The sequence below is a fragment of the Seriola aureovittata genome, chromosome 22 (assembly GCF_021018895.1).
Source record: "Seriola aureovittata isolate HTS-2021-v1 ecotype China chromosome 22, ASM2101889v1, whole genome shotgun sequence".
Taxonomy (NCBI): Eukaryota; Metazoa; Chordata; class Actinopteri; order Carangiformes; family Carangidae; genus Seriola; species Seriola aureovittata.
This window is the reverse complement of record NC_079385.1, coordinates 10,524,019-10,540,141: the sequence shown is the minus strand read 5'-3', so window position 1 is coordinate 10,540,141 and position 16,123 is coordinate 10,524,019. Positions and strand designations below refer to the sequence as shown.

Genomic DNA, 16,123 nt, shown 5'->3' with positions numbered 1-16,123 from the left:
ACACACACACACACCTGAAACACACTCACAAACACACACGCTGCTAAGTCTCTCTTTGCGTATGTTTGTTCAAGAAAGATGTCGTCCTGCACACGTGGAGCAGCAGTCAGGAGACGGCAGTGGTCGAACAGAAACATCTCTCCATCGGCGTGTTAACGTTGTCATTGTGAGCATGTTAGCATGCCGATGTTTAGCATTTAGCTCGACGCACTCTACGTTTAGCATCATGCAGCGGCTAGCTCTTGTTAGCTGGACTCATTCAGTCATTCAGCCGGTGTAAAACACAGTCTGTTTTGTAGAATGTTCTTTTAATATAAAGGCACACAATGCAAAAAAAACAAAAACAAAAAAAAAATATCAAAATAATCCTAAATAATTAAATGACATCATCATTGTTTAAAAATTGTTATGCACTCTTTTGTACATCATGTGGTTTCTGTACAAAGAGGAAAAATGGAAGTAGTAGAGAAGTTTTGTATTCACGCTGACACAGTATTCAGCACTTCCAAGACCATCAGTGAGATTAAGTTTAGCAGATGTGTGTTAAAAATATGAAGCTACGATACAGGGATCACACCAGCAGTCATATTAGTTGTCATTAAGGAAGTTATTCTTCTGGCTGCTGTCTCTGTTGCCATACTGAGACGCAAAGAAATACAGGAATGGATTCAGACAGTGATTGAAAAAGTAAAAACATTCAACAAACGTCAGCATCTTGCTAACATGAAGCAGTTCTTCTGAATCCTTGAAGAGAGCGACCACATACAGCATACGGAGAATTAAGGGAAAGAAGGCAACGGCCAGGGATACGGCGATTATTCGGATGAAAAGTTTAGTCGCTCTGGGCTCTTTCTTCTTGGCCATTTTAGCTCGGTTGACCCCTCGAACAAGTAGCACATAGCAGGACAGCAGGACTAGGTGGCTGACAACTATGAATATGATGTAAACCACTTCGAAGAACGGTGTGATTGTGTGATTGCTGCAGGAATGAGTGCTGGTCCACTCTTTCTTAATGTCTGTTAGTGAAAACACGACTGGAAAAGCCTCCAGGGTTGCGAGCATCCACACAGAGAACAGTAAAAGCCGCTGCCATGTCCGGTCCAGCTTGGCCCACTTGTTAGGGTGAAGAATCTGCCAAATGAAATGGACATTATTTTAGTTTGATTTCGGACTGTATTCTGCTGTCACTACTTTTGTCCCACTTTACACAATTTGTATAAATCAGTGATTTCTTTGTATCTGAAAGTGGATTTCTGAGTGTATTTTACGCTAGCACCGACCTGAAATCATCAGACAAACAGGGTAATACAACCTACAAACAAAATCCCTAGCGCTACTTTTTTTTTTTTAAAAACCTAAAAGATTTACAAAACCCTCTGTGTGATTGGTAGTTCCTTACCTGGTAGTATCTCTGAAGGCCGATCAGCACCAGAATGTTTAAGTCGGAGCTGACGCAGAAAAAGAAGAAGTAAAAGACAAGCCGACAGACTCCATACGTCATATGTGATCCGCTGTAGAAAATGAGCATGCCAAAAGGCAAGCAGAGCAGGCAGAGCAGGTCCGACACTGCCAGGTTGAAGAAGAGCCGCTGCGAGATGGAGGAGCCGCGAAGACGCCGGCTGAGTTTTATTATCACCGTGATGTTGGCGGGGATACCAAGCAGACAAATGACGACAATCACACCGGCCACGATGTACCAGGGGTCGGGGATGGATCCAGAGGATTGGGGGCTGTTGCTGGAGGTGTTGGAGCTCTCGTTAACGCTCATCGTGGAAATGGGGGAGGAATGACGAAGAAAGATGAAGAACCGAACTGTTGAGTCGAGCTCAAGCTGTCTGTGACCTGGTTGCTGTTGCTGAAATACACCAGCACATGTACCCACACTCCGGTGGTCTGTGGTCTTGGTGTTTGAGGGGAAAATTTACTGTTTACGAAACCTTAGCCTCAGCGCTGCTCAAACCATATCTGCTCGTACCTGTGCAGTCAACCCAGGTGCTTTATATCTGAAAAGTGTATATGGAATATTTGATTTGAGGAGTAAATCTCAATTCTTCAGAGGCACACTGTCCACTGTGTTTTAAAGTTAAGTAGTAGAGGTTCCAAAAGGACATTAATCCTTAATCTTGGGTAGCAGCGCCTGACCTGCACACACTCTCCACAGCTACCGCTCAACCCCCACTGACATTTTGGGGAATCATTGATCGCACAACTTTCTCTAAACCTTTGAAAAGAATACCAGTGTGTCTAAACTACAGCCTCACAGAGCCGCTAATGTGGCTGTAAGCAAGCTCTTAGTTTTTTTTTGTTGTTGTTTTTTTTTGACCTGCATAGCATCAGATGATGTTTGACAACTGACACACAGGTGGCTGAGCCGTACCACACCTGTAATGAACTACTTTCTGAAATACACCCGAAAAACCCACAGGACAGTAACTGTGACAAACAGATGTGAACGTGTCTAGTATGGAGCTTTAAAGCGCTCAATACGAAACAGATGAATAGGACATAAGAGTGCAGGGGATGAAATAAACAGCCAAATGATGCCATAACGTAAATTATACATATAAAATACATTATTAAAACTCAGTTTAGTTATTGTGACATTTTATTTCACTACTCTTAATTTTCATTTTAATTGGAGTTATTTTTTAAAAATGTTGCTTTTATTTCGTACTGACTTAATGAATAGATTAATCAAAAAAAAAACTGAACAATAACTCAATTTAATTTTTATAATAATAAGTTCATGTAATTTTTTTTCTTGTTAATGGTTGTAGCTGAAGAATAGATAACTCTTAATCACCGAAGCTGTAAAAGCAGGTCACAGCACAGAGCTGCGACATGTTGGTGTGGGGGGTTTTTACCAGTACGCCACGCTGTATGACACAAGCACCAGAGCTCTTGGTGAAGGTTCATTCATCGCCTCGCTCAAAGGCGACTGCCTGACTGATGTGTATTTTGTGGATTGCATAGCGGAGGAAAAGCACATTGTTCAAAAGGACAAACCCTGCGACTAGGCGCTGAAATCAACAGAACCGAAAATATGTGGCCCTTCCTCGTCGCTCTTGATCTCGCTGTAGTTTACACCGTTCTCTCTCATGAACGCAACAAAAGATCTTCAAAAGATGAAAGGATTATTTTAGAGGGCCGAGTCCGAACTTAAAAGTGAGAGAAAAAGGCCGTTTCATGACTTTGAAGTGAGAGGGCTCGTGCGTCACTTCTCCCCGGGGAGCAATCAAATATCTATATATCCACTCAAGATTCAACTGGTGTGCACTTTCTGCCTCATTACAAACACACACAAACATTTTTTATTTATTTTTTTTTGCTCATGTGAGTTTTTCTCAGTCCAACCAGTCATCCTTAACCTGGGTGCAGACCTTTGATACGCCGCCTACATGTGGTAACCATAGATACATTATTTCCTGGAACACATGGGGGGAAAAGCTCTTGATTGGCCGACCACTTCGTAATCTGGGATTTTGATGATTGCATCGGCATTTATTTTACTTACAGTATTTCTGCAAAACAGAGAGTGAGAAGCGTAGAGAGAATGTGTAACGTTGCATCCCGTGTCAGATTTGTGAAGAGTAATTAGCGTCACATCTCCTCTCTTTTCCTCTCTTTTTTGGGGTTTAGATCTGGACAACAGTGAAGCCAACGAGAGACTCAAGTTCAGCATACTCAAGAGACTCCCTGAGGTACTTCTGTTATGTGTGCGTTCGAGTGTGTGTGTGTGCGTGGTCCAGCACAACGTATTTTTTGTTGCGCAGAGATGAGGAGCAGTCCGGGTTTATCAGCCACTCCGAATGACGACACGTGTGTGAGTGAACGAACCTGGAGGACAAGAGATGAAACGTACCAGTCGTTTTGACTGGACTGAAACTCTAATGCTTGGATGGTTGGAAGGAGTTTAACAATGCATGTGGCCATTATAATCCCGTCTGTGAGTGGGGGGGGGGGGGGGGGGGTTTGATCTTTTCTCGAATGGTTCTCTCCCCAAACTTCCCATTCTGGTCCAATTAAGAGTTTGAAGTTATTTTAGTTCTCATCTCCCTCAAGCCCCCCTCAAGCCAATCACAAAGCGCTTGTGTAACTGGCTGGTTGAGTGTGTGTGTGTTCGTGCGTGTGTGTGTGTGTGTGTGTGTGTGTGTGTGTGTGTGTGTGTGTGTGTGTGTGTGTGTCAGGAAGGGGGGTTGTGTAGGTAGTTGTCTACTTAGTGTGTGTGTTTGTGTCTTAACTGTTGTGTAACTTCCACGTGTTCCCGTGTGGGTACAGTATATTTCTGTGTGTGTGTGTGTGTGTGTGTGTGTGTGTGTGTGTGTGTGTGTGTGTGTGTGTGTGTGTGTGTGTGTGTTCCGTCCGCATTGTGATCAGAGGAATGTTGAGTGTTTAGTGTCTCTGTTCTGTTTCCTGCCTGTCAGACTTTTTGTTGGGTGAGTTTGGCAGGCAGGAGAGATTTAGCAGGTACAACACACACACACACACACACACACACACACACACACACACACACACACACACACACTGATAGAGTTAGAAAACAGGAAAGGTTCGCCCACTGTTGGAGATTTGTACCTTGACTAAACCCAGCACCTCCATAATTCTCATTAATAATGTGTGTAACGTCCAGAGGATTCCACTAAACCTTCAAATTATATTTCAGATTTCTGCAGTAACAGATACACAGGGGACCAGGAGCCTGTAGCATTAACTTCTTCATAGCTTTAAGCCTTCTATACTACTTACACAATAATGTTAATGTTTACTAAACGGAGATTTTAGGCATCAGTGAATTAAAACAGGCTCCAACACACGAAGCGGTTCTTATCATTTATTATTCATGAGCTTAGACCTTTGTTAAGTTCACCTGTACAACCTGGATCAGCAAATCACATAGTTTGAAACTTGTTGGTAGTTGGACTTCACCCACAAAAAGAGTGTAAAGATTTATAGATGTAGATCTTCTCCTCAGCTTGCTGAACCATGATCATCTCCCTATTTTAATATGAAGATGAATCTGGAAATTCTTCTCAAGGTTTTTAGGGCCGCGTTATAGGTGGGTGGTTGAATTCTTTTCAGTTTATTTGAGTGTTAATAATAATTCTTCTCACAAGGCCCCCTTTCTTTTACCCCCCCCCCCGAGCTTTTCGTCCCTGAAAACGAACTTACGTTTACTCTTGTCACACGTTGCATATGTGAACTAGTTCAACCGAAGACTGAATCTTCCCTCAAAGATGAACAATTGTCATGATCAGCAAGAGGTCAAATATAATGTTCATTCAAATTTGAGTGAGAAGTCTCAAAATAAACAGCTTTCTATTGTTAAACATCGAACACTGCGACCCCTCCAGGAGGCCCTGACCTCCAGGTTAGGAATCACTGTCCTAAGGAACCAGCAGTGATCCTGACATGAAATTGTTATGTTCTGATATCATGTCGCTGTATGTATAAATGGTCTCTCAATTGAACTTCTGGAAAAAGACGGATATCATGAGATAAAATTACATAAACCGTGACAGAAGGTTTGATCCACATTACCTGCTTCTTTTGCAAATAATCATAACTAATTTCAAAAAGCTGCATGTTCTTGAAAGTACTTTTAGCCCTGATTATGCAGGAAAGAAAAAAATGTATTAATGAATCTGAGGAACTTGTCAGGAGCTGGCTGTGCTGTTTTCTCAACTCGTTTCTTCTCACCTCTGATGGAAACACAATCCTTCAGCAGCTCCAGATCAACCTGGCAGCCCGTTTGAAGCCGGACAGAAAAAGCAGCCTCGAGGAAAAGCTGCATTCCTTCTCACTGTCAGTCACACCAGTAGACTCTGTTTGCTTAAGATGTATTTATTACTGCGGTGCGCATTGCACAACACTGAAAAATAAGATTTCCGTGGAAACTCATTAGCAGTGGACTCGTAATGGGTTTGAGTTCCAGTTGGCAAAATAGAGAAGCACAGATGTTCACATGCTCCAGGGATGATTTTTTTTTTATGACAACATGAGCTACATGCTTAAAATATAAACTCTATTGTGTGTGTGTGTGTGTATGTGTGTGTGTGTGTAGCCTATGGAGCAGAGGATCTACCATATGTGGGATCATCCTGTCAGTTCAGCCTCAATCTCCAGAGATTACGTCAGGACTCTGCTGGAGAAACACAGCAAAACCAAGGTAACACAGCACAGTGCATCACCCTCTGTAACTCTCTCTCTCTCTCCCTCTCTCTCTCTCTCTCTCTCTCTCCCTCTCTCTCTCTCTGTCTCTCTCTCTCTCTCTCAGACACACACTTAATGCACGCACACACACTATAGGGGGAGAGACTTCCTGACAGGAGTGTGAAATTAACATTTCTTCTGGAAAATGGTGATGGGCTGTGGCCTCTCTTGTCCTAAAGCCCCCCCCCCAAAAAAAAAAAAATTTATTATTATTTTCTGCAAGGCCACAACTCCAGAAGAAAAAATGCCCTCCGTGGTTTTTTTTTATTTTTTTTATAAAATAAATGCAGCTAACACAGCATCTGTCCACTTCATGATGCTATCGGCTAATTGGCTCGCAGCAGACCAGTCGCATGGCGTGCGATCACAGATAAGAGTTCTGAGGTCTAACAAAGCTAAACTGCAGCCAACTTAAATGGAAACAAGTACGTTATGGTCACTGGTTTCTGGGCTTGTTGCAGATTTTTCTTGAATGTTTGTTTTTGTGTTTTTCCTTCCTTCCTTCCTCAGGGTTTTGCATTCACCAGCAGAGACAAGCCCGGGTTCAGACCTGAGTTTCTTCCTCTTACCTACCTGGCAAAAATACTCTCCGATATAGAAGAACAAGGTAGTGTATATTTGTGTGTGTGTGTGTGTGTGTGTGTGTGTGTGTGTGTGTGTTTATATCCTGCTGGGTTTAGAATCAGAGGCCTTTGGAGGATTAAGACAGTGTGTGTATTCAGTGTGCGTTTATGTGCATGCTTGGTCAAAATCTCCATCATGAAAAATAGAAGGAAGTATGTGTGTGTATGTATGTATGTGTGTGTGTGTGTGTGTGTGTGTGTGTGTGTCTGTTGCATCCTCTATAATAAGCTGCTTCTCACTCTAACTGCTCCGCCTCTGTTCCAGCTTTGAACCCGTTCGAGGAGACGGAGAACGTGGACGCCAGGTTCGTGGAGGAGACGGCTCTGAAACAGACACTAATACTGCTGGGCTTTGATACAAAGTGAAGAATGTGGAGGAAGGAGGAGGCGGCGGGGGGGGGGGGGGGGGGGGGGGGTCGGGGGACTGCGGATGGATAGATGGATGGATGGGTTGAGGGAGAAACAGATGAGGGGGAAAATGCATTTGAGAGCACAGTCATCATTGACTGTGGCCTTGAGGACAGGTAACGGCTGGGTGGATGATGGAGGAGCCAGGAGTGAGAGATGAATGGAGAGATTGAAAGGCAGAGCGCTCGTAAACAAGCTCTCAATGGCTGATGACAAATCGGGGTGGGGCGGAGGGATAGATGGATGGAGAGAGGACAGATCTGAGGGGAGAGTAGGGGAGGCAGAGCAGGTGAAAAAATGCTCACCCTATTTCTTATAAATCCTGACGTGTGGGAGGGACGGTATGAACAGTAACCAAAAGATCTTCAGTAGGTGATGTACTTCAATTTCAGGAAATATGCTTTTCAAATATTTATTGAAAATCAATAACTGCAGGCAGCTATTTGTATTGACTCAATTTCTGTAGCTTGCAACGCTCCCCTCCAGCGCCTCCTCAGCTTCTCCGCTGTCTCTCAAACAATTTATGAACATCGACGTCAAATCCTGCAAACAGTATTTATAAATCAAACATGATTGTTTATCCTCCCGTGCTTCCTGTAATGCCGCTGCAGCCCCATCAACTTGATTACACACCGACAAAAAGCTTCGATAGACAGAGTGGCTTGATATGTTCAGGCAGCGGCTGCTATGCATCTAATCTGATTTCAGCACGGGAGTTATACAGAATGGTTGCTTTAGGAAGTGGCCGAGGTGTGAGTCGGCAGGACTCACTGGAAGATATTTAGGTGTTGTAAACTAAATGTGCAAATTCTTCATCTACATCTGAATGTAAATCCAAGTCTGAATGAGGAGTGGCAGATGAGCGAGAAGGATTTTCAAGATTTGAGACAATTAAGATGTGGATTAAATGAAATGTTAATAATGTCAGGAAGATGTGTGTGAGATAATCAGGAAATTCACTATTTGTTGCTGCTGTTGTTTAGACAGTATCATTTGAAATGACTATGTTTCAGCACTGTACACAATGATACCGTAATTTGAAAAATATACATACGTTTTTCTACAAAAGCTCAGGCGACGTTTTCACAATCAAAAACAACCGCAAAAGAAGTTGCGCTGAATGAAAAGGCTCTAAAACTGTTCGAATGTTGATTTCAAGCGAGACTATTTCACCTTTAGAAGATCAAATTTGAAAAAAAAAACAAAACACATTCTTACTCAAACAAATGAAAGGTCGAATTCATAAATAATAAAACACACCTGTGCTTAGTTCAATACACAGCACAATTTTGATGCTAGTCTTATAGTCTGATATGACCAGTAGCTTGTAGCGGCTAATGTTAACAAACTGCAACGGCATCACTGAGCCACTCCATTATTATACAGTCTGTCCTGGTTATTACTCTTCCTGTTTTGACTGGTGTCACATGATGTTTTAGCATTTACCATTATCTCTCATAATTGTCACTTAAAGTTAGTGTTTGATACTCTGTGCTATACAGAAATATTAAAGCCTCCCAGCTCTACTTAATAATTAAAACATTATATATGATACATAATACATGAGGGGGAAACAGCAGACTTCAGTGACTTTACAATAACTTTATTTTGTATAGCACATTGCAAAATCAGTCTGAAAATGCTTGACAAACCATTAAACAAATAAGATAGTACAGGGTAAATAAAGCAATAAGAACTGAGGTCTACACACACACACACACACACACACACAGATGCTCAAAGGTCTGGTTTGAATAACATGAGTGTGTGCCCTCAATCACAACTGAGCGTTTAATGTAAGTGTAGAAATTCTTTGGTAGTGGCGGTCGTGCGTCTGTGTTGCGTTTGTGTGTGTTCATAATCGTTTTTTTTTTATAGTGTCAGAGTATTGGCACCCTGCGCACCAGCCGAGACTTAATACCAGAGATTATTTACATCTTAAGTTGCGCTTCGATTTCGAGAAGTTACATAACAGTCCTAGTCTGAGGAAAAAGGGATCTTTCTGCCACTCATGTTTCGTTTGTTTACACATAAAAAGTTTTGTAAGATGAAATGTGAATAAAGAGATTTTTTTTAACTGTATTTTTCTTTTCTTCCTCATTTTTGAAGAACATGGAGCACAGAGAAACTTTGTGGTAAGTCAGGCCTTGGCTCACTTTGTTTCCATTGAATTTCCTTTGAACCCTGAAAAAAAGTGCTAATTGCACAGTGGAGCCTTGAGATAAATTAAGAAACGATCTGAACTCGCAGTCAGATAGTTTGTAGCGTGAAAAGCTCTGCAGAGGAGGAAGTGAGCGCTCATATTCTTGAGAATATTTGAGTGTTTTGGACAGACTCAGCAGAGTTCCACTGAAGTCAGGAAATAATCTCAGCATCAGTCATCACACACGCTGAGTCACATTTAGTGAAGAACACACCCATCACGCTTTTGTACACGCTTGTATTACAATACCTACCTAGTTTTTCAGTTTTTTTTCTACCCTGAGTTACAACACCGTCTCGTTACAGTTTGCTTCAGATCATTTCTCCTCTGGGGAATTCCTTTTTTAAACGTGAACAAATTGCTCATTCCCCACTTGATTGCCTCCCCCACACTTTGTTATGCAGCCGGTGTTATGTAGCTGACTAATAAGCACAAACAGTTAGGGGGCTAAATTAATCTGACAGCTCTCACCATCAGCCCGCAATGGATCATCACACACACACACACACACCACATCACTGGGTGGACAGGGCTGGCTCGAAATCCGATAAACTCTCGCCTGCTGCCTTCTTGAACCTCTTAAGAAGTTGACTCACACAGCGTGTTTTGCAAATCAAGCTCAACACGGTGTACACCAGAGGTTTCCAAACATTTTTGTCTGACATACCCCACATCCTGTATTAGCGTCAGTACACCTTCACCGGCAAAGTCGACTGTTTATCCATCACTTTTATATGACTGTGAAACTGTTTATCCATTACTATATACAGACTTTTGGGTGTAACTAATTATTTAAACGATTTTGCATTACTTTTAGTTTCCTGTTTCTACCATTTATCCATTCCTTTTAACTGGCTAACGGTTTCAACTGTCCCATCACTTTTAGCAAACTACGTCAGCAGTTTATCTTTTACTTTTAGCTGTCAACAGTTCATTCATTACTTTTAGCTTATTATTTCAGCTGTTTGCTCATCGCTTTTAGCTAGTTACCCATTTCACCATTTATCCATTACTTTAAGTAATGATAACTGTTTTGACTGCTCCATTTTTTTTGGTAATACAACTATCAGTTTCTTTTGGCTCATAACTTAGTGTTTATCCAGTAACCTTTAGTTAATTATGGTAATTCAACTCATAAATTACTTTCATTTGACTATTTTAACCGTTTATCCATTGTTTTTAGCTAGCTTGCTAATTAGCTTGCTAACTGCTTCTCATGACGAGTGTCACAACAGACTCATCCTTTAGGAATTATGTACTGGGGAGTCAATCTATTGTTAGCGCACTGGTTCTTGTGACAATAAATTTACCACACATCAATCACACCACTTTATAATTCTATTCAGAAGTTTTTTTTTTTTCCAAAACACAAATATGTGTACATACATACACAGCATTAGCCCCCACATGAACTTGTTTCTCAAGCACACACATGCTCACAAGCTGCAAAACACACTCATAAGATCAGCAGATACGACAACTTCGAGTAAGGTTTAAGAAACTTCAGAGGCTAGGGACTTTGTTTCAGTCTCCAGTAACCAACTCTGAACTCTCCACCCCACTTACTCTCCACTTTTATCCATTTTCCCCTCCCCGACTCTCCTCTGCTGCCTTTTCCGACAGCCATCTCATTCCTCTTCATTTAAATTCTCCTCTCTCTTTGTCATTCTCTATGCTCTTTCATTGCCTGATCTTCCTCTCCATATTTATATTTATCATTTCAGACATTAGGCAGCCACTCTTAGCCTAGCTTAGAGCTTAAATCCACTGCAATTTATTCATCAGCTGCATGATTACAACTGCGAGGAATGAAACAGTAACGAGATGAAGAATATGTAGAAATATGTGAAATGAATTTCTTTCTAAGAGAAAGGTAGTGAGACAATGATGATGTGTTGAGTACAGAAATAAATACAAAACTTCCTGTTGGTGAACATGATACAATAATAAACACAAATTTAATTTCCCCCATGTCCTCTGTCTTCCCTTCCACTCTCCTACAGTACTTAGTGTTACAGCAAGCAGCGTGTAAACAAGTTCTTGCCAGTAAATGTAAAAAAAACAACAAAAAAAAGGGAAACAAAAATCACAACCAGATGCAGTCCACGAGTACACACACAAATGACAAAACAGCAGTGGTATGCTGAACAGCTAGGACGAAAACACACACAGGAAGCAGAGAAGTGGAGGAGGAAGGAGTGAGAGAGAGCAGATAGATCAATAAATGTGTGAAAGGAATAAGAAAAAAATGCCCCAGAAAATATATTAAAAATTAAAACGTTCATTTATTTTTGAATTTCTGCTGATTCCTGTAGTGAAGATTCAATGTCTCGGAGGGACACTGATGTGAAATGTGTGGATTCTGATTAAAAATCAGCCTCCAACTTCATGAATACACAGTAGTCTTGATGTGCAAACATGTATATTGCTTCCTATATCTCTAAGGGTTTGACTGTTGGTTTGCGGATGTGTCTCATGTTGGCTCCTGGTTGGGGGGGTTTGAAGGGGGCCTGGGATCCATAGGGTTTGGGCAGAGGAAGAGAGTCGGTCTGGGGGATGTACGCGTTAGGACGAGCTTCAGCTGTGGTGTACTCTCCATTAGGCAACTGGTTCCACTCTTCTTCTTTAGCCAGCTGCACACACACACACACACACACACACACACACACACACACACACACACACACACACAAACAAACACACACACACACACACACACACACACACACACACACACACACACACAAACACACCAGAGGCAGTTTGAATATTTGATGTGAGACTGCATGACCTTGAACTAAATAGTTAAAATTCCTTTTTCCTGAATTTTAATTGTGAAAATGGAATAATTAATTCCAAGATTTATTTTATTTATTTTTTAATATCTCAAGACAAATGCAAGGGCACCAATGAACAGTTGAGCTCAAAATCTCAAGGCTGATTAAAGTTTGATCTATGAAGTTTTTTTTATTTTTTTATATTAACTTCCATAAATGAAAATACACATTAGAGAGAGAGAGAGAGTGATTAGAGATGCTGTGCAGGATGTGATATACAGGATTTTGTCTTTTGGAGTAGAATAATATCAAGACAGTGTAAGCTGCACTTAATCATCTGTCAGACCGACAGGTTATGACACACAGATGACTTTAACAACAGATGATTAATGCATGTTTTTGTCAAAGCACTAAGCTTTAGAAACAAACGGCATTACAAAACACTGAATTCAGACATTTGCTGGTATATGTTCCCTTGGCTAGAACATTTTGTTCCTGCTTTAATGAAACTAAAATATGACTGGTAGAAAACTGACAGTGGCTGGCAAAATTGATTTGAACCCAATATGGCTGATGAATCAATTTGTAACCATGGCTGACTACTGCTGAGGAAAGGGAAAAAAAAAAAAAAAAAAAAATTCCAGTGTGCATACATCCTCATGACACTACAGTCCTCTCTGACTTTCACCCCACAACAGCATGTAAATGAACTGTGTGAGACTTCAAAGAGATAGCGATTTTCTCGTGCGTATGAACAGTTTATCCGCTGGCATGTGATCTAAGGAGTGCACACAAAAACAGGAATAATGGCTTTGAATGCAAAAAATAAATAAAAAAATAGAAACTCTGCCAATAAATAAACAGGAGAAGATATATTCCCTTTGTCAGGTTCATAAACACAATTATATTTTAAGACAAAACTAAAAATGTACGATAATGAAGAGAGAAGTGGAAATAAATTCCTCTATCAGATACACAGCGATGTTTCTGTTTCTGCATGCTTCTTCCTGTTTTTACTACATGCAGAGGGTTGTGGTGATTGAGGAAACACAGATGGGCAACAGACAGCTGGACTGGTTTCAGACACCACTGATCCATGTGTGCCTTTTTTTTGTGTAGACAGTCTTTACTTCTGTTTGTCAGCCCGTCTGCCCTTCTTGTCCCATGTTTGTGCATGTGGGGAAAACGGTTCAGTTTCTGTCTAGTCTCTCTGTGTGTGTGTGTGTGTGTGTGTGTGTGTGTGTGTGTGTGAGAGACAGTATCTATTCCCTTCTCTCTGTCTGTGCATCTTCAGGTGTACTGCCTGCCTTTTGTCCCTCAGAATCTTAATTGATTCTTGCCCCGTGTCGTGTCCCCACTCCACTTGGTTTTCCCTTTGTCACTCTATCTTCTTTTCTCGCCCCTCAGACGCACACACAAAGATCACTGGTCAGGAAGTGATTAAAGCACTGTGTTTCTTTACCCTCTCTCTCTCCTCTTTGTCCCTCTGCCTCCTCTTCTTGTCGCGGAGCATCCTCCTCCACTCCTCCTCTATCTCAGGGCAGGGTGGCAGGCCCTGCTCCAGCCGCCGCTGGCACCTGTCCATCTGGAAACACAGGGGCAGCGCGAGAAACATTCACTTCATATTCCTATCACTGCGTCCGCTCTTTGCTCTCCTGGCTCCAGTTAGAATTGAATTCTAACTGCGCCCGAAAAACAGATGGTTGTATTAGTGTCAGAATTAGGGCATAGTTATGACTCTGCATTTTCGACTTGTAGTTGTGTCTGCAGCGAGCTGCGGGCATACATCAGCTGCAGGGGCTCTTCAGGTTATTAACACAACTCTTGAAACATTTACAAGGCGTATGGGAAATCCTCTCATTTTTATTAGTTTAATTTTTTATTGAAACAGAAAGCAGTGAGACTCTCTGCTCACACCGGTCTCAGAATTTCAAAATATGTTCCTTAAACGATGGTTTAGTTTAGCCAATGGCAGCTGTCAGTCAAAACTGATTTTATTTAAGCAACATTTTCATCGAGAAGTGAAACGAAATCATTTTACCTCAGTGTGTGTTTGGACATGCTGCCTACAAAGCTGAATTTACTGTTTCTGTGCTGCCAGCTGAACTCTCTCCTCCACTACATCCTCAGAGGACCAGACAGATGTTGAAATTTACTGTTAAAAAGTATAAAACTGTAAACACGATATCTGTACAAGCAAAACCACTTGTTATTAAAGTTTAAGATGTTTGATGTGTAAAATTAAGAGGCTATGAGCAACGTTCCCTTAAAGTTGCACAAATCAATGATTAACAGCATGTAATGTGAAACGTGCTGGCTGTAAGCTAATGATGCTTCAAGTCTGGTTGTGTAAATATGCAACTGTTTTCTAACAAGTTAACCACAAGAATTTTATATGGTGCTGATAGCCAGTGTTGTGTTTACAGCTTGTCTCCACTGCCGCCAAGTAGGTGTGAACGATAAGCAAAAGAAATTATATGGTGATTATTTAGGCAGATATTATCACGATTTCAGTTGGAAATGTTTTTTTTGCATTTCGTTTTCACTGAAAAAATAAAAATGGTGAAAAAGTGAATTTTGCTGGGGCTTGTACCAAACACGCATGTTCCTTTATGTCTGTAAATGCATCGCATAGCATTGTTGTGCTACAGAGAATACACAAATCTTATTCTCCAGTGTGTTGTGGCTCATATTACCTTTCGCAAAAAATTTCCGATATTGCGTTTTCGATAACATTTTAATTAATTGATCAAGTGGCTAAAAACACCAGTTGTACCAATTACAGATATAATACAGGAAACAGTGAGTTACAGCTAGCATTACATGCTTAAAAGCTGTACAGTAGCATGGCTATGCAGAAATAGCTTTAGCTTACTGATTAACAGTAGACTAAAGTACAGGCAGTAACTTGGTACACGTAAACAAAATGTTACACACTTATAGACATGTAATATTATAAAACCAACATTTACAGAGAGATTAACTTACTGTTAATGCAGTCTTTGTTTTTGTTTTTTTTTAAATAAATCACGTGAGGTGTGGCTCAAATGTCAACAATAACTTTTTGGTTGCTATAGTTACACAAGTTACTAAGAGGCTAACTGCTACCTGCTATAGATGTTTCTGGTCCAACATTGCTTGGCCTTGATAGGGATGAATGTATGTGTAATGTATTCAGTCTGATTATCAGGTGACCAGTACACAAACAATAACTTGTTTTGCTAAACTTTGCAGGCCCAGGGGTGGCTGTGAGTTTTTAGCACCATTGCTATACATGAATCCCTGATCCTTTCATTTACTGTGTCACCACTGATTCATTTATTTGTCCTTGTATAGTGTCTTGCTTTTATTAACCCTCCACATGGGCGACAGCTGTGGACAGAGGTATCATGTTTACAGGTTGTGTGTCCCTCCATCCGTCCTGTCACCAGACAAAACATGCTTTTAGCCATAACTCAAGAATTCATGTGCTAATTATGACACAGTTTAACACGAATGTCTAATAGGATTAATGAAGTGATGACATTTAAAATCCAAAGGTCAACTTCACTGTGATATCATTCTTGCAAACGTTCTGCAAAAACACTTCTGGCCATTATTCAATGCTGTAACTCAGGAACGGAAGGAGAGGTTATGACCATATTTCCTGCGACTTGACTAGCTGGCGGAGGCATAGAAGTGCGAGACAGTAATTCTAGTTGACATTGCTTTATTTTTATGAACTCACTGGAGTTTTATAAAACTCATTTATGAGCATTATTTTGTCTCTTTGTGTTTACCTCTTGATTTATTTTACAGTGCAGATAAGCAAGATAAATGGGTTTGCGGTGAAAGATGGGACACAGTGAAGAACTTTTTTTGAGACACTTTGCTGTCTTCGATCGCGGTCAGTGGAGAGT

The 16,123-nt window shown here is 41.0% G+C and overlaps 3 protein-coding genes across 3 annotated transcripts in view; 1 reads left to right on the top strand and 2 right to left on the bottom strand.

Moving 5' to 3' along the window:
- The window catches only part of gsap (gamma-secretase activating protein), a 29,512-nt gene extending 22,268 nt beyond the window's left edge, over positions 1–7,244 (top strand). Inside the window, exons 29-32 of the mRNA XM_056368137.1 lie at positions 3,640–3,701; positions 6,065–6,169; positions 6,724–6,820; positions 7,102–7,244. Coding sequence (XP_056224112.1) covers positions 3,640–3,701; positions 6,065–6,169; positions 6,724–6,820; positions 7,102–7,202 — 365 coding nt within the window. The 3' untranslated portion in view covers positions 7,203–7,244. The remainder of the gene's footprint in view (positions 1–3,639; positions 3,702–6,064; positions 6,170–6,723; positions 6,821–7,101) is intronic.
- LOC130163771 (C5a anaphylatoxin chemotactic receptor 1-like) lies at positions 7–1,983 on the bottom strand. Its single transcript, XM_056368138.1, has 2 exons — positions 1,400–1,983; positions 7–1,131 (listed from the first exon to the last, which is right to left on the bottom strand). The coding sequence occupies exons 1-2, from the start codon at positions 1,766–1,768 to the stop codon at positions 589–591; spliced, it is 912 nt and encodes a 303-aa protein (XP_056224113.1). The 5' UTR covers positions 1,769–1,983; the 3' UTR covers positions 7–588.
- Positions 7,245–7,279: 35 nt separating the features above from the next.
- The window catches only part of ccdc146 (coiled-coil domain containing 146), a 51,896-nt gene continuing 43,052 nt past the window's right edge, over positions 7,280–16,123 (bottom strand). The window contains exons 22-23 of the mRNA XM_056367593.1: positions 13,687–13,809; positions 7,280–12,080 (exon numbers count right to left, since the gene is read on the bottom strand). Coding sequence (XP_056223568.1) covers positions 11,880–12,080; positions 13,687–13,809 — 324 coding nt within the window. The 3' untranslated portion in view covers positions 7,280–11,879. The remainder of the gene's footprint in view (positions 12,081–13,686; positions 13,810–16,123) is intronic.